The 25,984-nt window shown below is 47.2% G+C and overlaps 1 protein-coding gene and 1 long non-coding RNA gene across 5 annotated transcripts; one reads left to right on the forward strand and one right to left on the reverse strand.

Annotated features, from left to right (window-relative positions):
- Positions 1-23,811, reverse strand: CASS4 (Cas scaffold protein family member 4). 4 transcript variants are annotated; one of them, XM_010312223.2, is made up of 6 exons: positions 23,199-23,811; positions 11,377-11,805; positions 8,180-8,284; positions 6,387-6,536; positions 3,243-4,583; positions 1-1,684 (listed from the first exon to the last, which is right to left on the reverse strand). In XM_010312223.2, the coding sequence occupies exons 1-6, from the start codon at positions 23,241-23,243 to the stop codon at positions 1,271-1,273; spliced, it is 2,484 nt and encodes an 827-aa protein (XP_010310525.2). In that variant the 5' UTR covers positions 23,244-23,811; the 3' UTR covers positions 1-1,270. The 4 variants fall into 4 exon arrangements, with proteins under 4 accessions (XP_010310525.2, XP_075624692.1, XP_075624691.1 ...); XM_075768577.1 differs by lacking the exon at positions 23,199-23,811 and adding an exon at positions 19,805-20,874; XM_075768576.1 differs by lacking the exon at positions 23,199-23,811 and adding an exon at positions 19,799-20,874.
- LOC142604119 (uncharacterized) lies at positions 7,239-11,631 on the forward strand. Its single transcript, XR_012838028.1, has 3 exons — positions 7,239-7,949; positions 11,361-11,429; positions 11,511-11,631. It is a non-coding gene; the product is annotated as an uncharacterized LOC142604119 (long non-coding RNA).
- Positions 23,812-25,984: the final 2,173 nt, after the last annotated feature.

Genomic DNA, 25,984 nt, shown 5'->3' on the forward strand with positions numbered 1-25,984 from the left:
AGTCCAGGAGTGAGTTTAATACAAAAAGTACAAAGCCAACGTGAACGCAGTCACTGCATTAACTGTGCAAACAACGGTATTGACAAATGTCGACGTTTAAATGACGGAATAGAACGCGGTGACTGCCGAGGGGAAGGAAAGAAGGCAGCGCGGGGTGAGGGAGCTGGTTCCTCACAGCCGAGCGGGCCGCGTGGGCCAGCGCAGTGCCGGTTAGCTGCAAGTACTCACAAAACTCATTGTCCGTGTTCAGGGCAAAGACACAGGTACGATGTTGCCCAGAGAGGCCAGACTTTGAGACTTCAGATAAGACCTTTACAATAAATTAATTAGGAAAACCACAAATAACGCAGGCGCACAAATGGGGCCTTCACCGTTGCTGTATTTCAGACCCAGTGTCGGGGTACGGTGATGAGCTCGCAGCCCAGCGCAGTGAAGGATGCTGTGAGACGCCCTGGACAGCACCGGGTACCCGGCGAGAAATGGTGTCACATTGCCAGTTTGCAGACAGAGCTTGTCCAAAGCCTCTGCACGTTTGGGGACTCAGTTCTGTTTCGGTTGGAGCAATGCTCTGAACCGTGCTCAGGCTGTGACGGAGCACAGCTGAGGTGCGCTCCCCGGAGATTTACCGGGAGCCAGGACTCCTGCAAGTGAGTTTTCCTCTGTGCTCAAGTACCAGCTGGAGCATTTCCCGTTAACGTCTGGGCTATGCGCAGTACCTGCCAGAGTGTGTCCTGTGACACGTTCATCACATTGTACATGAAGAACACTTAGCTTCGCAGCTGTTAAAAACAAATAAAATTGTAATTACAAATTTTGAGTAAAGTTTGATGATGGGATATCATAACTTACAGAAAGTTGTGCAGCAAAATTTAAAGAGAGACTTTACATACCCAAACAGACAAAAAAGGAAAAAAATATTTATCTGACCTATATAAAAAATAAAAAAATAAGACATCAGCCAGATAATAAAATAACTTTGCTCTAATACACAGCAAACACTCCTGCCCAGCCACTAAGATGACGACATTTCCAGGCGGGATCTGAACAACAGAGAAGGATGTACAGATTTAATTCTACAACTCCTCTTTTGCGTCTGCTGTTGTGTGGATCTTCCCCTGCACCAGCACCCAGGGAACTGCCCGCCAGGAATTCGTAGGGTGGACAAAGTCGATGTCACTGAGCTGCATTTGCCCCGCTTGGCTGCCACACGCCAAAGGAGCAAAGACAGAATCGTAACGATGGAGAATCTGTAAAAACAGCGCAGTGTCTGTCATTCTATCATTGCTCTAAACTGCTGTGTGTACTTCGACAGCTCCTCGGTTTGATCCTGAAGTTCCTTCATGGCACCTGTGTTTGGATATTGTATTGCAGCATTTTTGGTGGCAACAGCGAGATTCTTCAAGAGGCTGCAAAACCGGCTGCTGCTGTGGAGAATGTCGTTCCGAGCATCTCTTTCTTGAGTTTCCTGGCAGAGAGAATCCACTAGCTTTTGTCCCACCATGATGATCAATTTGCTGTGGGATATGAAGACTTCAGGTGGCTGGTTGTTGCTCAGACTGTTAGTAAATACACCGATTGCCTTGTGAAGTGCACTGAAACACAGCTTACAGTGTTCTGGGAGAGCGATCTTCTTTACAGAGTCCTGCTTGCTTTGAATTGCAGTCTTTCTTGCAGATGGCAAAACCTGGAAAAGGATTAAAAAAAAAGAAAATAGACTTAGCTTGGTGGCACACCGATTGTTCCTGCATTTGCTCTACTCTATAATTCTTCACGTTCTTCTTCACTTACGGGGAGTTTTGTTAGTTAATAGTCTCCAAATTGCCCAGCCCAGGAGGTTTTTACAATCAATTCTCTTCCTAAAGCACTGGACTTCAAAGTGGTGTTTTCTCCTGATCGCCCTTTCCCTAAACAAATTTCACCAGAGACGATTTTAATACCAGATAGCGGAGGAAGTGCTGTGGCTAAACATCAATCCTTCATACAGTCTGGACTTCAAGATTTCAGATGGTACAAAACACTCAGACTTGATCTTTAGTGGTGGTGACTTCATGAGGGTTATGAATGATTAAAACTGTACAATAACGAGTGTCAATCCTTACACCAGTGCAATACTAACTCTCACAGCCTTATCCTGAACAGTACACAACGGCAAGCTAATAAATAGTGCGACTTTACACTAGAGTGGTTCATTACATTTGAGGAAAATAGATGCTTTGCGCAGATTTTCAGCAGTAATTCTAAGAACTAGTTCTGGGAAAATGAACTATGAGAAAACAAATAGATCTCTGTGTATAGATATGTGTGTCCAAATGCAAATGCTTTTGAATTTTAGCAAGCACAGGAATCAGGGACTGGAAGTCCTTGTAAAATAATAATTTTCAAAATTAGAAATACCTTTGGTTTTGAATCTGTACTCTCCTTTGCCTGAAATGATTTTCTGTGCCTGTTACAACTCAAAATGAAAACAAAGTTGAAATGGTTTACATAAAATAACTAAATATAAATGTGCTTTTCTCTTATTTCGAGGGAAACAACTCCTTGCTGTGCAGCCTTCATGTTAGGGACAACAATGGTATGTTTATTAGAAGCAACTGTAGATTTTTGCCTACTAAAAATTTAGGATCTGATCTTACAAGATCTAAGACAAACCAACATCAACAAATCACATTCCCTAAATTCTTAGGACGAGCCAGCATTTCTTTGTGAAACCAAGAGAGTTACATTCTTAGTACACATTTCGGTGATTCTAAGGAGAATGATTCTAACAAACATCCAAAATTATTCTAATAAATAAATTTGACAATTCACAGTAAGAGTTTAATTTAAGCATGCTTTCCAGTACACCTGAAGTTACAAAGTTAACATTTCTTGTTATAGTTGTGTTAGAGTCAAACAAACAAAATGTACCGGCAAGGAGAGAACTACTAGTCAGAAGAGAGGAAACAAATTGCTGACTGCCAGCTGAAAGCTGCCTCTCAAATGAATTTCAGCGGGCAAGCTAACATTTTTTTCTGAGTGCTGGCTGCCTGGGTAAATTCTCAACAGCCAGTTGTCTTTATTATTTAAACTTACTGATCATTCTACATTCTCACACTCTAATAGGATCCTGAATTCACATAAAGACTGGAAATTAGGAAGTAGTGCAAACTCAATTTGGCACTAGTGCAAAGAGAAAATAGTACTAATGGTTTAACATCTGCGAGCAATCAGGAATATAGATGGTAAAATCCAGTTGTACTGACCTGTAACTGAACGTAGTCACAGTCCTCAGTGGCATGCTCTTTTGGTTTCTCAGAAGAGACCTGACTTTGGTTGGATTTGTCAGGCGTATTTCTTTGAAGTGAATCTATTTCTATTCTTCTCGGCACAGTGATTTGTTTTGCCATTTTGTATTCTGGGTTCACTTTTGATTGCTTCATTTCTTGTTCCTTCTCATGCTTTCTGAAGAGAAGCTTTCCGTTGGCAATGATGATGGATGCAAACCGCTTGATATCATCTGGAATTGTGCGGGCTACCATAACAAAGCGATCAAGATCATCTGGGTTGTTCTGAGGTTTCCTGAGGACCAAAGCCTCTAGTGACCAGTTGCAGTTGTTTAGAGCTTCTCTTGTTTCTGTTAAGATTTTGAATGAGTTCATAAGGATTTCTAGCTGTTTTTTAATTCTGGTCTGAAGGTTGTTATCAGTGAGGTAAGAGGCATTTACCTTTATGACTTGAGCAAAGGCCAGAAATTCCCCCAGTGACACTTTTATGTGATCAACAGCTCTATGGATTTCTTCAATGCTTTTCTCTAGGTGCTCTTGTAATCTCCACTTACTACTCACAAAGATCATTAAACTCGCAACTGAGCTGGATACGCTGTGCTGCAATCTGGTCAGGGTCTCTATGGCTACATCAAGGGCCAGTCTAATTGCTTTGGCAGGCTGTTCTGACGATGATGTAGAAGACGACTCGGCAGAAGAGTTTGAGGACGTAGAGAGCGTGCTGCTTCTGCTCTCCACACTAGAAACAGAAAACCTGTCTTGTTCTAATTTGGCATCTCTTGAGAGCTGTGGAGGAGCACTGCATGCTTCGTCTCCAGAACTATCGCTGGTTTTTTCCATCTGTTTCTTGGACTGCGAAGCAGTGGGCAAACCTTTTGGAATATCATAAACGTTCCCTTCAGAAATCTGATTCTCAGCCTTTGGAGCCGGGAGAGCTGGGGATACATCACAGCTACCGTTTTGTGGCAAAAGGAGCACGTCCCGTGAGGATGGAACATCGTAGAGGTGGATATCTGGAAATGTCAATTTCCGTTGTGTTGGTGGAATATCATATAATTGTGGATTTACAACTTTGGCTTCGGTATTTGCTGTTAGCCCCTTGTACCTGGCTGGTGGTATATCGTACAGCACCTGGTTCTCGTTCAACCTGGAATGGCCAGAAGGCTTTTGTTTTAACCCTGGTTTTTCAGGTGATACTGGAATATCATAAATCCATTCTGACTTTCGAGGATTTGGCAAGGTATTGTAATGGCCCCAGAACTTTTTCTGAGATTCATTTTTTGAACCATCAGTTTCTCTTTTGGGAGGGACATCATATAGCTGCAACAGAGCACACAGGATTCATCAACAGTGTTTTTAAAACAAGAGCTAAGAACCAAAGCTGAATTCTCAAAGCCTGTAAATATATGCAACTCCAGCAATGTCAATGGAACTGCACTATGAAAACGCCAGCCTGTCATTTTTATTTTCTTTATAAAATGCTCAAGCTGCACATACCAAGGTTAACATATTTTGCACACATGCGATTAAATCACACAGCAGTGACCCCAGCCAGGGAGATCTGTGGGCTCTTCCCTGGCTCCTTTGGGGTGGGAAGCTGTCATAGTTCTCTGAAAGGGCTACGAGAAGAGCGAAATGCCAGTTTATTAGTGGGTAACGTCAAACTCGGTTTTACAGGCTGAAGGAGGTAAGCTTTCATCAGCCTCTGTGTAAGAAAACACTTGATTTTCCAGTATCCTCACCCACATTCATATGTATACCCTGACAAAAAAATAAATCACCAACAGATACAACTGGCTGTTCTCAAACAACTGCAATGAGTTTGATTTTTTACTTGATATAGGTTTGCTAGGTCAGATATGGCTCTTTCCCAATGCCTTAAAAAAATATTTGTGCACAGCTGAAGTCTCTGAGCTGGAAAATGCACGCTTCTTGTGCAAGAAAATCCAGACTAAGCCTAATAGGTACTTTGGGACAGATTGTGCCTGGATGCCCTACAAGCACAAAGCACAAGCACGAGGGAGTGGAAGGAGCTGTAGAAGTGTGCAGCAACAAGAAACAGCTGAAGGAACCACTATGTCATAAAAATTTTAGAAAGAACTGGCCAGGTCAGGCTTCCCCATCTGCAGAAGACATGTGTGACAGGGGGAGTGCAGATAAGGGCATTTCAGACCAAAGCCTGAATTTTCCAAATTGCCCCTGAACAAAGAGTTCTAAGAAAATGTGATTTTAGAAGCAGCGATAAACCGTGTCTGCAAAAGGAAATCTGCTCCCAGGCAGCTGCAGCTGGTTGGTACAATTGTTAACAGCCACGAAGACGTCGGGAACGCCAGCTTCAACGAGCAATTGCTCACAGGCCAGTGCCCTGGTTCTGGGCAGCACCGGTCCTGCTGTCACTGCCGAACGCACCCTGTGCAAGGCTGGCTTCTCAGTCATGGGGCAGCCCTGACCCTACGGCACTTCTCTTTAAAGCCATAAAAGCAGGAAGCCTCAGATTGATTCCCTGTGCCCTGAGGTGCCACAGCCCAGCCCAGGGAATGTGTGCTAAGGAGCCTGACTAAATTCTACTGGGTACTGAAACCGTTCAGGAAACCTGAAATATTTGGCACTCAACTAATGCAGAGTCTCCACTGAGGCATTTTATTTACTCTGAAATTTCACATCAGCCAAGGGTGGTGCTTGTCAAGCAGTGGGAAGAGATGGGAAGCCTGACCACCCCAAGGGTGTCCCCAAAGCCAGGTGTGCTCCACTCCCAAAAAAGGTGGTGGGAGGGTGCTGCATGGGAGCAGGTAGTTTCTGTATGCTTAAACAATACGAACAATTAGACTTTTAAGAACGTAGGGTATTGAATTTGCTTTTCACTTTGTCCTAAGGAGAAAAGATGAGAACTTGTTGCCTGCAGTCTAATAAGCAAATGCAAATGCAGTAGTAGTCCTAGTCCTGGCAGGTCCCCCGCTATCCAGGAGCCAGGCAGTAGCTCTCCCTTTAACGTGAAGGACGAAGTACTGCACTGAGGGTCTGCTGGTCTTATCGCCTGGGAGCTCACCTCAAGGGAGGTTCAGCACATGTGCCCAGCATCGTCGTAATGAGAGATTATTCGCCCGTCCCACACGTCTTACCTACCTGGCCCACCGGTGAGTCTGTCTGGAGAACAGCTCCTGCCTTTTCTGGGCTGGATGGGATCTTGTAAAGCTGCTTCTGCTCTTCCTGGAAACCCTCGGTGGATCTGAGCGGCACAGAGCCCTTTCGTGCGGTGGGCGGAGTGGCACCGCTCTGGGCAAAGGGAAACAGAACAGGTTGGCTTCCATCCTTTGCAGAGCCTGCTGAAGACTTTGGTGGAGTCAAAGGCTTTTGGGCCTCAGCACCTGGTTTGGACGGTGTGGGTCAAACTCAACCTGTGGGATTGCTGCAGGAGCACTGTGGGAGAGCTGCAGGGGAGCTGCGGGATTGCTGCGGGAGCTGCGGGATTGGTGCGGGAGAGCTGAGGGATTGGTGCAGGAGCTGAGGGATTGCTGCGGGAGAGCTGAGGGATTGCTGCGGGAGAGCTGAGGGATTGCTGCGGGAGCTGGGGGATTGGTGCAGGAGCTGAGGGATTGGTGCAGGAGCTGAGGGATTGGTGCAGGAGCTGAGGGATTGGTGCAGGAGCTGGGGGATTGCTGCGGGAGCTGGGGGATTGGTGCAGGAGCTGGGGGATTGGTGCAGGAGCTGGGGGATTGCTGTGGGAGCTGGGGGATTGGTGCGGGAGCTGAGGGATTGGTGCAGGAGCTGGGGGATTGGTGCGGGAGCTGAGGGATTGGTGCAGGAGCTGAGGGATTGGTGCGGGAGCTGGGGGATTGGTGCAGGAGCTGGGGGATTGGTGCGGGAGCTGGGGTATTGGTGCGGGAGCTGGGGGATTGCTGCGGGAGCTGGGGGATTGGTGCAGGAGCTGAGGGATTGGTGCGGGAGCTGGGGGATTGGTGCAGGAGCTGGGGGATTGCTGCGGGAGCTGAGGGATTGCTGCGGGAGCTGGGGGATTGGTGCAGGAGCTGAGGGATTGGTGCAGGAGCTGCACGGGAGGGCGGCCGGCACTAGGTGGTGCAGGGCAGCCGCCACCTACACGCCTGGCTTTGGGTCTGGGCAGGGATCCCCCCACTTACACAAAGCGGGTACTGCCAAGCAGTTTGTGGGTAACTTGGTAATAAATGAATTAGAGTGGGCTCAACCCTGCGCTGCCAGGGAGGGCACGATGCGTGGGGAGGCTCCGTGGACGTGCTCCCGTCCCACACACACCTTCGTGTGGCAGGTGATGGGCTGTGGGGCCTGGCGTCTGTCCCAGCCTGGTCACCTGCACGGCTGCAGCGAGGCAGAGGGAATGTGACAACACTCGCTCTGCCCGGGGGAGGATGCTATCAAGAGCGAGATCACATAACAGGACGCTTCAGTGGTAGGTGCCGTCGGTGTGTTGCCCTTACCCTGGATGCATCATGGTTACGTGATCTAATCCCTTGGATTTTGTCGCCCAGGAGGCGAGTGGAGTGGGTGACATTTAATTTCTTTTTGTATGTGCACTAGTGACTCTTCTGTAAAAACTCTGAAATCTTCCCCATCGAACGACACAGAGACAAAGCATGTTCCCTGATGGATACACCGAGGCAGAGAGGGGTACACCGATACCGAGAATTCATCTGTGCCCTGGACTCAGTAATGGTAAAACTGAAAGTGTTTATTAGAAATGTCCAAATTTGAGACATATTTCTCAAAATGTCTAACAAATTCAAAAGAAAGCTGCTCTAAGTTTTGAACTTCCCTAAAAGTATATGGTTTTCTGCCAAATTTTGCAACAAGCAAACAGGGAAACACTGTAAGCATTTACCTTAAAATCTATTCTGAGGTCCTACAGGGTTCCAGCTGCATGGGGGGACCATGGCAGGACTCACCTGCGTGAGTAGGGCCTCCCGGCGCTGTGTGGATGGAACATCATACACTTCACTCCTGATATTTGGGACGGAAGCCCGGCATGCTCTCGGGAGAGTAAGCAGGTGCTTTTAGGGGGAAAAAAACCCAATAATGAGAAAGCTGCAGTGAGCAGTAAGCTCAGGACATCTTTGAAAACTCAACGAGTTGAGTAGGCCACCATTAGAGTAATCACTCTTAAGTGATTAAAAACCTTTCAGCTTTTCACTGATGGTGACAGACAGGAGCTGACCTTACAAGCAGGCATGATATTTTTTCTCCCGTAATTCTCCTTTGCCAGCATTTTTGCTTTATTTCAGATAAGAATTGGCACATACAAATCAAAAATGAGCTGCCTTTCTGACCAAGGGAGGGAAAAGATTTGGAGAAAATCCAGCTTCAGTTATCACTTAAATCTTTAGTCTACCCAAAAGCAGAACCACCTAAAAAAAGAAAGCGGGGGAATTTCTACTTCTCCAGGCTCACAGAGCCAGTAGGTCAAGCCATATTCAGTGGGGGTGAGGTCCAGGCTGAGGTGCGTGTCTCTGCGGGTATGAAAGACCAACTTTTTTGGTAGGAGTAAACACAGTTACCTCCATGACCTGTCCGGCTCCATCAACAGAGACGACTGATAGGGGAATTGCATTGTGTAGGTCAACTACAGACTAATCCTCCTGTTTGCTTAAAACATCAGTTTAAGAGCGATGACCAAATCTGAGGGACAATTAGTTAAGAGGCCAAAATATGAATGTTGGGAAAGGACTTTTTAAAAATCAACCTGAAACCGCAGAGTTTTGTTTGTTTAGCGTGGGTTTAGCCTGGCTTTCCGCAGCTGGTTTATAAATGGGGTGTTGTAAACTGCTGACCCACAGAAACACCACTGTGTTACAGTAAATTACTTCAAATTGGAGGTAGTGTTCTCCATCATGTAAGTGAGTGTTGAGTGACTAAATTTCGGAGAAATACAGTAGAGGAACAAGACTCCGGCTTTTCAACTGCTTGCTCTTAGCTCTCATCTGAGGAAGGGGCATGATGAGTGAACAGAAATCCCCTCAGCCCATCCTGCTTGCAGACAGAGGCAGAAAAGAAGAGACTTTCCTGAGTAGAAGGGGTGAGAGAGAAGTAGTGTCAAGTGGTGTCCTTAACCCAGGGCTGGTTTCAGATGGACAAATCTTACTCAGTGTACAGCAAAAAGGAAACTCACTGAGTATCACATCTGACTATGTTTTAAAGTACTTTCAGTCCCGGTAGAGCAAGAAGGTGCCCTGCGCATTGGGCAGAGGTGAGGGGGCTTTTCTGCAGGGGGAAAGCACACAGGGGTTTTGGTTTGGGTTATTGCTTTCAGTCAGCTCTCTCAAAGACTTACAGTGGCTTTACCCAGCTGCTCAGAGGACAGCTGAGCACGCCAGGAACTTTGCCAGTTGTCCCATAGGATCTACGCGGGGCGGTCTGGAGCGCTGCGGTTCCTCCTGCGCTCGCGCAGGCTGTTGAGCCCCCGTGCATCTGTGCAAGGCTGGTGAGCGCCGCCGTACAGCTGGTGTGGCAACAGCTGTGACGTTGTGCAAGAGGCAGCTCGGGCAGATCTGAGCTTCTGAATAATAAAAGCAGGCTAGCACACTTTTCTTTTTTTTTCTTTCTCTGTTAGAGTAAACAAGGCTTAGGTGTATAAACTCCTGAAATGAGAGACAGGAATAGCCAAGGTGCTCTTCTGTTGGGCCATTCATTCAGACACTGAACAATAGATGGCATTTTTCAGCCCGATTTGCTGGCACAACGTGGAAAATTTGTAGCAATTTTGCATTCGATTTGCAAATGCCTTCCTTAAGGTTAAGAATGTGGAGAAATCAGATCATGGCAAGTGCTAAAGGGTCTTTTGTAGCTATTAGTTTGAGCTTGCAGTTATGGTAACTGAACACAAAGGCGGGATGTGCAGCTGCAGCACTGAAAATTAGGTTTCAGTCACCAGAGATGTACCAAGGTTGTCTGTTTTCCAGCACCCGTTGGCCACTCGGAAGGAACCAGCACCTCGCTTTCCATGACTTGTCTTTTGGCACCGTGGGAAAGGTGGCTGACTGAGCCCCATAACTCAAATGATCATTAAATCAGCCTAAAAAGCTATATAGTTCAGGGCTGAATTTCTTTCCTTTTCCAATTAACGTTTCTAACGTGATTTTCTTACACAGAATAAAGAGCTACCCAGGGCTGAAGAGCTCAGGGGACTGAACAAAAACTTGCACTTGAGCTCACTCCCCACCTGCACTATTTACCTTTTATTACAAAAGGTTCCTTGTTCATTCTATGCTGAAGAAAGCCCAAGTTTTTCACGTTAAGACACTTGATGCAACATTTAGTCAAATTCCACGTTCATGTTTCATGTGAATGCCAAACACAAGGAGCAGGGAGAAAGAGGAGGCGAGGCCAGGCAGCTGCAGTGGAACTCTGCAACGCTGGGTTTGCAATTCCCCTCCGTAACCGGGGGCACTGGTGGCTGCTCTCATCCCGCACGCTCTGGGCACTGTCTCTGCAGTGGCAAAAATGAGCTGGGAGAGAAAATGATTCAGGCCACCCAACCAGACCCTGTACCCTCCAGCGTGTGAAAGTAGGTGCTGCTACTTCGTGCAAGTGCAGCCAGAACCTTGAGCAGCAGCAGAGAGTGGCAGCAGCACTCTGAGTGTGGCGCTGGAAATAGAAACTAGACCAAAGGCAGCAATCACACAGCAAAGGGTGATTTTTTTTATTTTTAATTGTGAATCGTCTTCCTGTGCAGAGGGACACAGAGACCCCTCGTGTGCCCAGAGGACTCTGTATGCTGTGGGCCATCAGAGCAGAAAGTTCTGTGTCTTGTTATTTTAAGTTTGGGGTAGGTTTGTAAATAATTTCTAGATTCTTCCAAACAAATGGTATATTCTTCCTGCCTTATTTTACAGCTGCTTTAAACTGTCAAAAAAGTGAGGGACTACAGAAGATAGAGACTCTGATCTGTTGCCCAGAGCAGCATTTCCCACATAATGCTATAAACTGTGGTAGAATTGATGGGAGTTTCCTAAACACCATTTATTAGAACGGCTTTGCTGCAAATTCCACTGAAATGCCTAGCCCAATAGCCTTTCTTATTTCCCCCACTCCCCATGATCGGTTTAACAATACCATTTGTTACTTTTATAGCTGCTTATATCCTTACCTGGTTCGTTGAGCTTTGGGTCCTTTCGCTGAGCAGCTGTGCAGCCAAGGCAGGTACCTGATATATTGCTTGGGCGGGCAGGGCAGGGACCTTCGCTGGGGATTTAACCCACCCCTCCATCTTCTCATAGGCAGACGACAGCACGGTCGGCTTGGGGACGGAGGGAACCTGGTAGATGTTCTGTTGGCCCGCTGGCGGCTCTGCGGAGTCGCTCGGGGTGGAAGGAGGCGGCAGGACAGCCTGGGAGGCAGCGAGGAGCTGGAGGCGGTTAGCGGGGGCCAAGCCCTGCCTGCCGTGGAGGGAGCATTTCCACCAGCCCTCGCTGCCAATGACGTTTTGGTCCAGAACCGTCAGGATGTCTCCTTTGCGGAAGGCCAGCTCATCTGAGCACTCCGCTTTGTTATCGTATAGCGCCTTCGCCAAGGTGTTCTGGAGAGGGGAAAAAACATTGGCATTGGGCTGTTACACCAGCAGAAATGTTCATTAGTTCCTCGTTTGCTGTTTATCGCCACTTTAACTTCAATTTAATTCAGGTCCACCCATTTTCACATTAAACATTTCTTAGAGCGTTGGTTTCAGAGAGTTAAATGTTTGCAGCCTGTGTCCACTGTGTTCAGCACAGTAAAGAAGTAGCTAATAATAATACTGCAGTATGTTTCTTCACCACCTTTTCCCCCTGAGGCTCTTGAAGAGCACTGCTAATGTTCGTTACTTAGAATTATTACTTGTGAACATCCCTGTATGAAAAATAGGTAGTTTTTCCCGCTGGCATTCTATGAGTTCTTTCTCAGAAGCTGCAGAGAAAATGCATCATCCATCCAAAAATAAAACTCACGCCTTCCTGCCTGCTGCCCAATTTATCTGAGGACTTCAAATGCATATGAAAAAAGCTAATTATTTCTTACCTGGGGCGGGGGGGGGGAAGGAAAAACTCAGCCTTGCTTATTTTCTTTCAAACTTTGTCTTTTCTCAGAGGCCCATGAAGACAGACGTCTCAGTAACATCAGTGCTAAGGGGTTGGCAAGTGCCCGGTGGTAACACCAGTGCCAGGAACGCTGCTGGAGAGCAGCGGTGGGCTGCCGTGCTTGTGAAGTCCCAGACCCCAGCCGCCGTCTCCATGTCCACCCAGGACCAGAGAGTCGGATCCAGGCTAACGACTCGTGGGTACGTTAGCGCAGGGCAGGTCTCCCCTAACGACTCGTGGGTACGTTAGCGCAGGGCAGGTCTCCCCTAACGACTCGTGGGTACGTTAGCGCAGGGCAGGTCTCCCCATGCAGACAGCAGCGCCAGCCCAATGGCTCCGTGCTGGCTGTAAGCCTTCGCGGCCGGGCGCTGCGTTTGTGAGCTTGTCCTCAGGTAAGCGCACCTGAAACAGCGTCTGCGTTTCTCTCCGTCACACAGACGTCACCTGTATCTGAATACTTCTGGCTCCAGTATATCTTTCAGCATCTTCATAGAATGCTCTTAATGTCTTTTTTTTTTTTAGGTGGGAAACCAAGGAAGAACAGAGCAAGTGACTTTCCTAGGATCACAGGAAATCTGTTAGATAGGAAATTCTCCTATTTCCCAGCTCCTTCACCACTGGCAGCCCTACCTGTCTCGGCTGAAGCCTATAGATTTCTGGCAGTCATGTGTAGGTCACTACATTTTATTTTTAGCATATTTATTTCGGGCATTTGCTTACTCATTACAAAATGTCAGTTAAAATGACAGCAGCAGGTAGCTTTATTCATCCGAAGCGTTTGTGCAAAGGGTAGAGCGAGCTGCGGACGTCGTGGTTTTTCGGGACGAAATACCATTTGCTTTCAGCTTTAAAACACGACCGAGTGCTTCCCAGTCAGCGGGACACTGGCTGCGTTTCAGCGTTAGTGTCTTATCAGAAAGCGCAAGTAATGTCCAAAGAGATAGTACCCAAATAGGAAACGTGATGCCTTGTATTTTTGTCCGGAGCATTTGCTCTAAAGCAACAGCCGGCTCGAAGTTGCAGCAGCAGCAAACCAATCTGTCAGCTCAGCTGATGAGAGTGGCCCGTTGTTAGCAGCACGCATCTCTTCGTCAGGGCGGCCATGAACAATGGCCTTTTTATCGTACATGGGCTTGGCCATCAGCAGCTGCCGGGGCTGGACAACAGTCCCATTTACCTCGTGCCACAGCCTGGTTAAAGCCGTCCCCTTGCCTTGAACGTGGAGCCCGCTTTCTCTTTGGACAATGCCAAATGCTCGGAACCACCTGTGCTGAAGTCAGACCTCCAGGAATCCCACCCAGGGCGGGTTGCAATTGTAAAAACCGAGAAACAACCAACTTTGCCTATTATTCATCAGCAACACTTCTAGATCTGGCTTAACATTCGATCCCTTCTTGCTGGGCGCTGTCTGAAAGACGGACCCGCGTCCTCAGGGCTGCAGGGGATGGGCGGAGGGACGCTGTCGCCCTTTTGCAAGCTGAAACGTGAAGAGCCTCGTCCAGGCGCACACAGGAAATCGGTGGCGGAGCCAGGAAGCCTGAACTCAGGAACTGAGCCCCTCTCTAGTGCACCAGACAACAAGCCCATCCTTCCTAGTTGCACCAGTACAAATAAGAGGAAACTTGGGCTCACAGTATGTTTTTAAAAAGCATCTGAATGTTGACATTTCCCCAGCTAATTCTTTCTTGCGGAACCAGCATACTAAACATGTTATTGGACCTAATTCTTCAATTAATGAAACCCACACTGAATGAAAAGTTAAATTGTGAACTTGCACCATGACAGTCACAAACCTTTCCGGCAGAGGGGTCTCTTTGCTTGAAGCGCGGCAGGCGTTCCTTTGGGTTTGCCAGTAAAGCTGTGCAAACACCCAAGGGCGAGTAGCCCACAGCGAGCTGCCAATTCAAAGCAGAACGTGGTGGTTCACACGCTGAAAGGTGGTGACCGATTTGTGGAGCTCAAATTATGGCCCATGGGCTTGCATCTGTAGGCAACACCAATACCCAGGAACCTCTGAGATCATCTCAGTTGCAAGCCAAGCAGGGGATTCAAAGAAATCATAGGATGCTTTGGGAAACTGGACCTAGCTAGAACAAGAAATTTGTTCATAGATCATCTCATATTCCATCCACAGGGCTGGAACCAAAACATTTAAGACTTTAAATAGAGAAGTGATGGAGACAGGCCCCAACCTCCAGACTATGAACATGAATGAACTGGAAGATGGTCAGACCTCTGCAGGTCAGCAGAGCTCTCAAACAGGAGAGAGGAAAAAGAAAAAAAAAAAAAAAAAAAAAAAAAAAAAGAAGAAAAGCAAAGGTTCTTCCATCTAAGGCAGTGCTAAATTAAACTTCAAGTTTCGGGACACACGGTCAGTACTATAGAGTTGGAGAGCAAATCTTGCTTGCAGCCCTTGGTGACATTTTTGCAGTGCATTTTAAAAAGGGTAGAGAAACTTCGGAAGGTATTTTAATGAAGATTTCTTGTCCTTTTGGCTTGGAACTAGTCTCTGAAGGAATTTATAAAAGGTAGAAAGATGTGTAACAGGGAGTATATTAGTAATTTGTAACTAGCAAACTACAGGAAGGTCCCACACAAAACTGTTTCAACAGAGAGCCTCTTGTTGCAGTGCAATATGAGGATGCAAAAAAAAAAATAAATTTCCAAACCACTCAGACAAAACAAAAACCCACCAACATCTTCCCTGAACAGACTCTTCTGTGTATTTCAGTGCCCGCAGCCTGGCAGAAAGTCACAGCAATACACTGAAAACCCAATAGAAGCAGCACCACACCACTGAAGCAACTGATTTCTGCTGAATTCTAATCTCCCCCAAAACACCGAAGCAGGAACATTTTCACAAGGTGTAAAAACAACAGGACAAAGAGGTCTGCCTTTTTATTTTGCTCTGTTCTCCTTTACTCCCCTATGGCCAGGACCGAAGCTTTTTTCTTGTTTCCTTTCCAAGCATTCCGGTTGCTCACCCAGGCTCTCAGGACCTGCTCACACCGGAGAGACCTGTGAAACGTTGCTTTTTTGCAGTGTTAGCGCCACAGGAACGTAGGCAGCACTGTTCGTATGAGCTCCGTTAGTTTTTAGGAGTTCCAGCTCTGGATTCAGTAGGCATTAGCCCAGGATGCTGAAGATCAGCTTAATCCCGGTAAAGCAAACTGTAACAAACCCGCAGCAACGCCTAGCATCGCCGGCTGATGTCTGTGGTTATTTTATAGGGTATATTTAAACGCAAGCATTGAACTAGCTGGCTTGGGTACTGGGAAGCGCTGCAGGTCTGGCGGCAAATTGCTGCTCTGGGTTGGCTGATGTTTAGTGGAGTTTGAGGTGGTACTGAATCCCACGGCACTAGAAAAAAACCCGCTGGGGCCACTGAGCTGGTCAGTTGTGGAAGCTGGGTTGGTTATATCTGTGTTCTGCTGAAATGAGGCACCTAGCAATACTCCCACAAAGAGGGTATGGCCATGCTGAGTAAACCAAAGCGCTGCGCGGTCGGGTAAGGAACCACCGCTCTCATGCCTGACCGGCCTCCAGCCCACAGCCGGCTCTGCAGCGCAGCGTCCCACGGGCTCCGTCTGCTCGTGGTCAGAAACGGAGCGAGATACTGAGAAGCCACCAGATGCCAAAGCTGTTCCAATTTGCTTTCCAAAGAAATCTCATTTTTTGGAGACACTTGTAAGAGCACTCATCCCAGCCCATTGATTTTGTGATCCCAATAACAGTAGGAGCAATTTTGCAGACCAGTTACAGGAGCTTTATGGCAGGCGAGTGCTTGGTCCAACAGCACAGCCAGCCAAGGTCTACCCAGCCTATCTCCGGGCACGGGAGTGAGGGTAGCTGCAGGACGGGCTCCAGCTCAGCTCATGTGGGGCAATTTGTCAGAAATCAGGCCCTATCTACGCTTCCAGCTGTCTAGGACACATGTAAAGAATCACTGTGGCAGCCCCTCTCCGTCGTGTAAGCAGAAGCATCTCTGACCTGCCGTTAACTGTAAACAAGCGCCGCATTCCCAGGATCGCAGAGGCCTTACGGGATGCTTAGCCAGGAGGAAGCTGTGCTTTGAGCCACTGGGATCTGCGTTTTTTCTGTATTACCAGAGGAGCGGAAACCGGCTGTCTAACGCTATCATCCCCAAAATGCCATCTAGGCCAGCTGTGTATAGTCCTTGGTTATTTTATGCTATCTCGTTAATGTATCCCTACAATAACCATCACGCAATAAGTACTAATGCAACAGAGATGAGATCAAAGTGTTTTTCCTTCTTGGACATTTGTTGCTTCTTCCCCGTCAGCAGCCCTGAAAAAAATAATCTCCTAAGACAAAGAGCACGGTAAAAGCCAGTTCATCGCCCCGTGAGAAAGCACCTCGGCCGACAGCGCTGTTGCTCTGCTCCCCTGAGCAGACTTTAACACGCCGATGACAGAGCACAGACCTAGAAAACAGAGGTTGTGTCCTCAGCAACCTCTTCCTGAGACGGTGCTCTGCCCACACAGAGTCCATGACCTCGTGACAGCGATGCAAGATCCTCGCAGAGCTGGAAATGCCTCTCCTTTTATTGTAGATCAGACGTTGAGATGGGAACTCTCCCTACAAACCAGACTTTTTACATCTTCCTGGTTTGCGCATCCTTACCCAGCACCGCTCCCGCTACAAAACCTAACAGCCCCTGGGAGTCTTCAGCATGAAAGCTGTTAACTCGGGTTTATTAATGGCGAGAGGGAAAATGTTAATTACGAGTCAGTCAAGCTGATAATTGCAGAAAGTTGTACAATTCTAGAATATAAAATTCTATAACCTCAGATTGGGAGTACTCACGCAGACTGACATGTGGGCTAAGGCAAACCCCCCCGCTGCTGCCAAGATCCCTCCCTTGTCCCAGTCCCCATCTCAGCTGATAGTACTACGCAACAGAAAGATCCCACCCTCATAAAATAAATGCAAATGTTGCTAGAAAAATCCTTCAGGATCATCAAATGATAATTTGAGCATCTTGCCTGCAAGTCAGCCAAAATAATTTCAGTACTCCCCTTGTCCCACACAGTTTCTGTTTGGAAACTCCAATTCACTACTACATACTATTTCACGTGATACGTAGGTGCTGTAGTCCTTCACAGCATTTCAAATAATTGAAAAAAATATTTTTCATCTGTTGTCTTAAATTTGCTTATTAAAAAACCTATTGACATAATCTAAAAAAAGGAGATCGTTTTAATCGTGGGAGCTTTTGTGGAAGGAGATTAGTATTTCTCAGCTGCATTTTGCACATTAAAAAAATCTGTGAGCACTTTTACTGCAGGAAAATGAGACTTAAAATATTTGAGCAGAAGGAAAAGATAGAACTGAAGGCAGTGGGTTGTGTTTGCTAAACAGTTATGCTCATCCATCAATGACACCCTCTGACATGTTTACGGAACTGCTCCCCGTTCAGCTCTTCACCTCCCAGCAGAGCTGGAGAGATAAACGGTCCCGCTGGGAACTCCCTTCCCGAGCGGTGCCTTCTGCGGGGCAGACCACGCCGAGCAGGTTTTGCCCAATTCAGGTAACGGTAGAGAACGTTCACGTGGCCAACGGACGCAGAAGAACGAACATCGACCTCATGGACACGCGTGTGCCTTCCCTCTAGCCGTGGGCTCTGCACCTCCCACCGGGGGTGCAACGTTTCCCGTGACTTGCAGAAGGTCCTTCTACTGTGTTTTTTGTTTTGTTTGCGTGTTTTGGAAAAATAAGTGTTCTGGCCATACAGGCAGATGTTTCAGATCTTTTTGTACAAGCTTCAACAGGGAATGGATGTCAGGACTTGCTCTTATCGCCTCTTCGAAGGGTTAACTGATTTTTGGAGGGTGGAACCAGGTGCTAAGCGTCAGGTTTTAAGTTCTGAATGGTCAAGCGAGTTTCTGATAAAATAAAGAACAAGCGTTTTTTAAGCTTCAGGCAGAACCACTTAGGTGGAAGTTGTGCAGCTTCACATGAGTCAGCGCTGCAGGGGCGGGAATGACAAGCTGGATCTGTTCATTTTCCCCAAATTCTCTTTTCTCCACCAAAGTAGTTAATCAAATTCCAGCTGTGTTAAAACTGACAGAAAAGCCCCGCTGCTTTCAGCACGATCAGGATTTTCATTCCCATTTGTAGCATTTTTGCATGTGTGGTCTTATGCCCAAATTCAAGGAAAAATAAACTGTCATTTCCTGAAATTTAAAAAAACGGAATACGCCTGTATTTGTGGGTTTTGGTTCCTCCTACTATCCAAAGTTTTTTGCCGCATATGCACCAAATGACTTTACTTTTTTGACTTTTCTAACCTTTTAGTGCCTTAATTGCATTTTACTACAGCATGTATTTCCAAACAGGGATTTAAAGATACAGAAAGTTCCGACAAGTGCGAATTTTCTCCTTCTGCCTTTAAGCAACAGATACTTAAAAGTTACAGTGGGGTCCTCGCTCTCCTTCCTCTGCCTGCCCGGGGAAGAGGCAAGAAATTCTCAGGACAGGTCGTCCGGAGCAAGTTGCCCATTTTTCATTTGCGGTGACTGCGGGATACTCTTCCTCCTGGGTGCCCAAGGTGACAGGATGCCGTCCCCACATCCACCCTGTCTGACCTGCGGCGGAGCTCCGGCCGATGCCCTGGATGCGACAGGAGCGGCAGCTCTGATTCGTAATGAATCAGCAGCAACCCCCCAACTCCCCAAGGCTGCCGCTGCCTCCCGCCCAAAAACGTTCACTCTGCTGTCAGACCACCCTTTCCGACAAAATTGCATTTAGCTGAAATTTTAAGGTCTCTTTGGGAAGAGAAGCGGATGGTTTTTCGCCTGCCCCGGTGAGAGCAGCAGTTCCCAAAAACGAGCGCTGCCGCCGCTCCTTTCCTCTTTTGAGCTTCAGTTCTCCCTGCAGAGCGCTGCGGGACGTGCCCAGCTGTCCCCCCGGAGCCCGGAGGCTTTCCCAGGCTCACGGAACTCATATCGAAATTACTTGACATTTTCTTCATCAGAGTGACTCAAGTTGTGACAACATTTCCATTACCCTTTTTCTAGTAATCGGTGTCAAATAAAATAATCTTTTTTGAGATGATGTATAACTCGAGTGTTAATCATTTAAGCTCATTATTTCCAAGGAAATACGGACGGTGAGGGATATCCTGGTAGCGAGCCAGGGTAATTTATGGTAACTTTTTAAATAAGGCGTATTATCGCCTGCTATGCATGGCACAAACCCTTACCCTTCTTAACCGTCCTGTTGTTCTTGACAAAGCATTGCTTTCAGCGTAACTTGGATTGTATTTTCAAAATAAAGTCCACGTGCTCCGTTAGTAACGTGCGAACGGGACCAAGAGCAAGCTCTGGGAAGCGGTCCCGGACGTGCAGATTTGACGCTATATACACTTCCACTACAAACGAAACCAGCAAAGCCATTACACTAATTGCAACAGGAATAAAATAAACTAATACTTACACTGACCTTCATTTTGTCGTCTCCTGTTTCCCTGTTACTCCATCACCCGAGGAGGAGGAGGAGCAGGATGAGGATGTGATCTCCCCCTCCAGCCCTTTCTCTCCAGGTTGGGGCCGGGCAGGAGCACCGGCGGCTCTGGCTGGAAGCCTGCGGAGCAAACGCCCAACCTCCTTCCACTCCTGCCGCCTTCGCTGGGAACCCCAGAGGAGAAGCAGCTCTCGGGAGCGAAGGGAGCTAATTACGCAGCAAAATGATCTCCAGGGTGCGAGTGGCCTGCAGCTGCTGCGGCTGGACGCACAGATGTCCCCCCTGCAGAGACCCCCGGGAAACGTCTTCTCTGCTTTGCAACTGCCTCTTGGCAGGAAAACGCGGGGCGCTGGGGATGGACCACAAAGGGAGGACTGGATTTTGAAGCATTTTTGCACCTTTTACAGCATCATTTTTTACTCCTGATTTTTTTTTTTTTTTTTTTTTTTTAGGTACTTAAAAGTGGTTTGATGTTCTTTGAAATATTCATATGCAGGTCTCCAGAAAACTGAACAGATCTCCTTTGTAGTTCTAGAAATCCCTGCAAAACAATCTCACTCCTCAGAGTCAGAAAACCTGGGGAGGAAAGCTAAACATTAACTGCAGCCGAAAGGCTTTGTTTCCTTGATTATTAAAATAAAAAATTTTCAATATTATTAAATAATGTTATTTAAAATTACTCATAGTTGCTATTTGCTGAGCAATAGCTCTGCCCAGATTATGCTTATACAAACGCAGACGTCTTACAGCTTTGTACTTGTGAATATCTTGGGGTTTGCAAATTTTTACTGGTTTTGCCTTTGTACACGCTGCGTTTTCTCTGGCAAAAGCCTTTTCCTTCCTCTTTCCACTGTAGCTTCAAGATGAAATTAAGACGCTCACTCCCAAACCCACAGTCATGTAACTAGAAAAGCCGTGCATCTTAGATAGAAAGTGAATTGAAAATGTTTTCTCAACAAAATCTACACCTCTGGGCTGGGACTAGGAGCAGACAAGCAGCTAACGCAGCTGTCCGCCTGAGAGAGAATTCCTGGCACAAAGCAGCTCATCTGAATCCCTTCCCCTTCCCTGCTCCTTCCCACCGTTCACTTACTACCCTGGAATTTTTCAGGTACTCCCAGCGTCTGAAATAATCCAGAAATAGAAGCACCAAAGCCACACACCACCTTTCCCATACAGTCAAATGGGGCAGGACGGAGGGGTGGAAGAACTGGGGCGATAACGGGAGCAGCAGCGGCAGCCAGGGCGCTCTTCCCCCGGCCCCGTCCTGCGCCACCGCCACCTCCTTGACGGGACTGGGGCGGACTGAGCACACCCCCCTGTCCCCCCAAAACCAAGGCAAGTTGAGGCTGAGGAGGGGAGGAAAGGTGCTTGCTTCAGCGCTCGGCTGTTCATGGTTTATTCTTTCTCAATCACTCGAATCGGTGATTAGAAGCTTGTGCAAAGGTGCCATAAATTAAATGAGCTGAAAATTCCCTGGGTCTGACTGTTTTGCCCATGACAGCACTAAGTTTTACCTCTCAGGCTTCCCCAGGAAGGCTGGGCACCGAGCCCCCTTCCACCCGGCCGCTCCCCCCAGGAGCCCCAAATTTCTTGTGCGAGGCCAGGAAAAGAGAGACTGCACCCCTCTCCCCAGTGCTTCCCCGTGGCTGTCCAACTAACTCCTGCCTCAACGTATTAGCTCTGGCAACTCCTGGCTCAACGTATTAGCTCTGGCAAATCCCATTTTGAAGCACGTCTTTGCTCCCGGGGGTCTGAGATGGAGCCTGGGGGGCGGCAGCCGGGGCTGTAGGGGCACGCGTCCGCAGCGGAGCCCGCGGAAACAAATCTCACGTCGTTCCTCACGCGCGTGTTTGTGGGCCAGGCGGGGATACGTGAGCTGGGTGTTTTGGAAGGAGAGACAAACTTCAGGTCAGCTTAACGCCTGTTTTAAAACCCTCCTATTTTTCCTTCGGCAACCGCACGGAAAACGTCGTCACGCAGTACGGGAACTATTTCCCAAGCGCAGCGCGTCGTGCTGAGAGGCGCAACGTTTCCTGTGCAGATGATGTCACAGGTGCATATGCAAGAAGAAAGATGTTACATCACTTCCCTGGCTGCGCTCCTGGGCTGAATTCCTTCTCGGGAGCCGTTTTCCGCAAAGGCTGCCTGTCACTTCAGGGCTACGGACGGTTGGCACGCGGTGCTTCAAGAAGTCCAGGCAGTACAGAACCCACATCCTCAGTACCTTCGTATTAAGTATAACATTCAAATAATATAACGAAGAGTACTGCCGGGGTGGTAGGAACATTATGAACAGTTCGTAAATGATACAGGAGAAATAAATTTGCCTTTCGGTTGTTACTCAGCCGAAGGTGACTGGGTGTGCTATGGCTGTGCGTAAAGAGCTCACAGCAGAAGAGATCAGCTTGCTGCCATCGCATTTACTGAGCCGTTGGCAATCATTTAAGAAAACTGAAAATATTGTACCTAGAAATAGAAACTCTCTTCTCTGTGTAGAAATTGAAAATGTCCTGCATCAATTTCTGACGACTTAACGTGAAAAATAGTCCTCTTATCTTTACACGCCTCAATGGAAAATTCTGAGTACCAAAAAATGACTCATCGAGCTAGTACGGCGCTTTTTCCCCCACCATATTTTGTATCAAGTTTCCAGGAGGCAGTTTATTTACAGTAAACACTGAGATCGTAATCCAGGATGAAAATAATACTTCCATGACACTGCATGCTCGGCTTGCAGACGGTAGGACAATGAAGGCGCTGACTTTGAATCAAGACTTCAGCATTCTCTAACCCTTACAGCTGCAGCAGGTTATTTTATCTATGCATATATAGAAAATTATACTAGATGCAATACGAATACACAAATAAATGTAAAAAACTGTATAAAGTAGTTCCAGAATTTCAAAAGAAACAAATACAGTACTTCTATAAAAAAATTTCTTCTTTTGTGTGTAATGCAGGGAAATTATCTATCATGCAACAGGTCACCTGGACTGCCACCGCCAGTCTCTGACAACATAACCACGTCTCAGATGTTACTACAGGGAGCAGTACAGGTGGAACCTTGAAATTAAACACATTTGTGAAATAATAAATACATATTCACAGGCATTTGCTATTTGGGAATCCTGCTTTATTCACAGTCCTCCCCAAGAAGACGCTTCTTCCAGTTAATAGTTTTGTCACAGGAAGACGCGCCGGGGGACAGGAGGTGCACGAGCATCGCAAAGAGCCCTTCATCCACCTCGAGGTGAGAATACCAAACGCTTCCAACATCACCAAGCATCAGGCTGAATTCAAACACCAAACCCTACTCTTGGACCCTTTTTACTTAATTGCTTATACGCTGTACTCAAAAAGCCAGACGTACCTTTGCAGTTCTGTCGATTCTTCGGTCTTCATCCATTGTTGTCATCCACCAGCGGCGTCACTTTGAGCAATACAGTTAGTTGCGGGGGGATGAAGAGGCTTCAGCTTTGCACAGTCACCCTGTGCTAGGAACTACGTCTCCAGGAAGCCCATCTGACAGCTCTACTCCTACAAGCGTTTAGGAATTCGTGAAAAAGATTCTTATGAAAGAGAATTTCTGTGACAACAGATAAGATTAAAAAGAACAGAAGCAAAACAGAAAAACCCTGTTAGCCTCTACAAGCGAGAGAAAAAAGTCTGTCTGCAAGTGGAATTTTCCTTGATCTCTGTATCAAACTTGTTGCAACTAACCGCAGGCAGAAGTCTAACCCTTCTGTTTTGCTACGTGGTCCTGTGTTTCCTCTTTTAGAAATGCAATGAACACAAGAATACTACGTCCTGCAGGGGCTGCTCAGTGCTTGATGCAAGAAAGACTGCCACAAACATACCCATTCAGGATTTCGAAGCCAGCATTCCTCGCACCTTTCAAAGCTGTCTCAACCAGTCCAATTTTTTGTTTGCAGGGGCCCTCTGACCACCTCACGTGTTACCACCCACACCTGGGGTCTGTACTTTGTGAGACAGTCGTCCCGGCTGCACCAAGGTGTAAACACCTGCACAAGCACATAGGCTTCGGCTCCTGCCCCGCGACATCCTGCTCGGCAGGTAAAGCACGGCCGAAGGTCCCTGGCAGCCGCACCGAGAACTCCCGAACCTGAGCTACAACTAACTCGACTACTTCTCCTTTACTGCACTTCGGTTTTTCCTGGGGTTCGGTCTCACGGGGCAGCTCTGGTGGAAAGACAGCCTGCATGCCCAGGAAGTGAGAACTATCGATGGCGGGCCAGCAGCCCCTCGCGAGCAGAGCGTTTGAGATCCGTTCCAGACCAGCCGATTGCAGAAGGACTTTTAGGAACGACTTTCCCTGGAGCCGCGTGCCAGTTGCTGACGGCCGAGTCAGCATGCCGAGGAACGCCGAAGGCCAAAAGGCACAAAACCGTAATTGTGATTTGTCTCCAAGGTTGCTTTGCTTGCACGTGGGCAGGGCTCGTCGGCCGAACACGTCAGCCACATTTCGGTGATAGCGTCTTCCCAGGAGAGGCAAGAGCAGGTTACACGCCAGACGGACGCCATGGACCTTTACAAGCGACGGAGACTTTCTGGACAAGGCGATCAATCCTGCGTACGGCAGTGCTCCTCTGAGCAGAGCAGCTCACTGGGACGCAGCTACCGAGAGGTACAGACTGCAAAACTCCGCAAGGGCAAGTGGCTGCTCTGGGATTTTAATTATCAAATACACCTTCTAGGGGTGAAGCTCCTCTGCCCGCAGCAGGAAGTGCCATCACATGAAGGACGGTGACTTGCACAGCAGAAAGACATAGTCCCCTTCGGTCAGACGCAGCTCTAACAGGACGATGTGTGTGCACAACCTTGCTGCCCCCCTCCCCTTCTCGTCCCCCATCTACACTGCAAGTTAAAAGGCCGCAAATTAAGGAGGCTTGAGGTGAAAACTAGCATGCTGCTGACGGACCACAGCAGTGGCTTAATACAGAAAGCACCAAAACGGTATTTTTAAAACAGGAGTCCAAACACTGGTAGCAAAGATGCTACTAGGGATAGAACTGAAACAGACGTGGCACTACAAGAAAACAGCAACAGCTGTCACTTCAGAGCCTGGCAGCGAGAGCACAGCGCGCACCGATAGCTCTGCGGCAGGACTTCCCTTCTCCCTCCCACCAAGCTCCGCTTCCCTGTGTTTCTCCAGCAAAAAAGCCACCAGAACTGCTATCTCATGCCTCCCATGTTTCTCAAGTTTTAGAGACTCAAAGGGAGGCAGAGGATTGCTAAGCGTAAGAAACGTTTTGCATAGCAGTAGCTATTAAGAGAAAACTAAATTTCATCCTCTCTTAAAAAAATGCCCCCCATTCTATACAGTAAATCTATAGTTGTATCTGACTCAGATGTAACATGACAAGCAAATTCATCCAGCTTTAACATGCCCCCAAAGACCCAGCCTTCCAATATTCATTTCTCCTTTGTTATATAGAAAGGAAAACTAATACATTTCCTTCTTTATATATTAAATAAGTTTTTAAAAGGTAATCTTTATTTAAATACAGACAAAACCTGTACCCTCATCAGCCCTTGACAAGACACTTCATCAGTGGCAATGGAAAATTAATCCAGCAGTGAGAACCTCACATTTAAAAAAAAAAAAAAATCCTCCTGAAAGCAAGTGCGGAGCTTTTGACTGAAGGCAGCCTCCCACACAGGAGCCCACAAGCACTGTACAGGATGCTTGAATGAGCCGACATTTAAAACTTTGTGCAGGCAGCTATCTGTAAGAGTAAGTAGTGAGTTTTCAAACTTACAGGAGATTTCAGCATCCTGTTGAATAGGATGAGGTCTGGGAAACTTGGACTACTAGAGAGAATGGGGAGAAGAAACAGTGAGCCTGGGGTTTTGAATAATTAAAAAAAAAAGAAAGAATGTAATTCAAGTGCTGTGTAACAGATACAGAATGAGAATTTCTCAATAAAATCAAGCAGTGACAATTCTGAGGTACATACACAAAAATTAATACGCACACTTTCTTTCGTTGAGAGGACACTAAAAGGTCTCTGGCAAAGTTTTCTCATTTTCACATGTTGCAGCACTGTCACATTTTACAGTTGCAGTGTGGATATTCCTTGAAAATAGTATGAATTTACTTTGAGATCCCACTTGTTAATTCAAAAGACGACAAGA

Source organism: Balearica regulorum, chromosome 16, assembly GCF_011004875.1.
Source record: "Balearica regulorum gibbericeps isolate bBalReg1 chromosome 16, bBalReg1.pri, whole genome shotgun sequence".
Taxonomy (NCBI): domain Eukaryota; kingdom Metazoa; phylum Chordata; class Aves; order Gruiformes; family Gruidae; genus Balearica; species Balearica regulorum.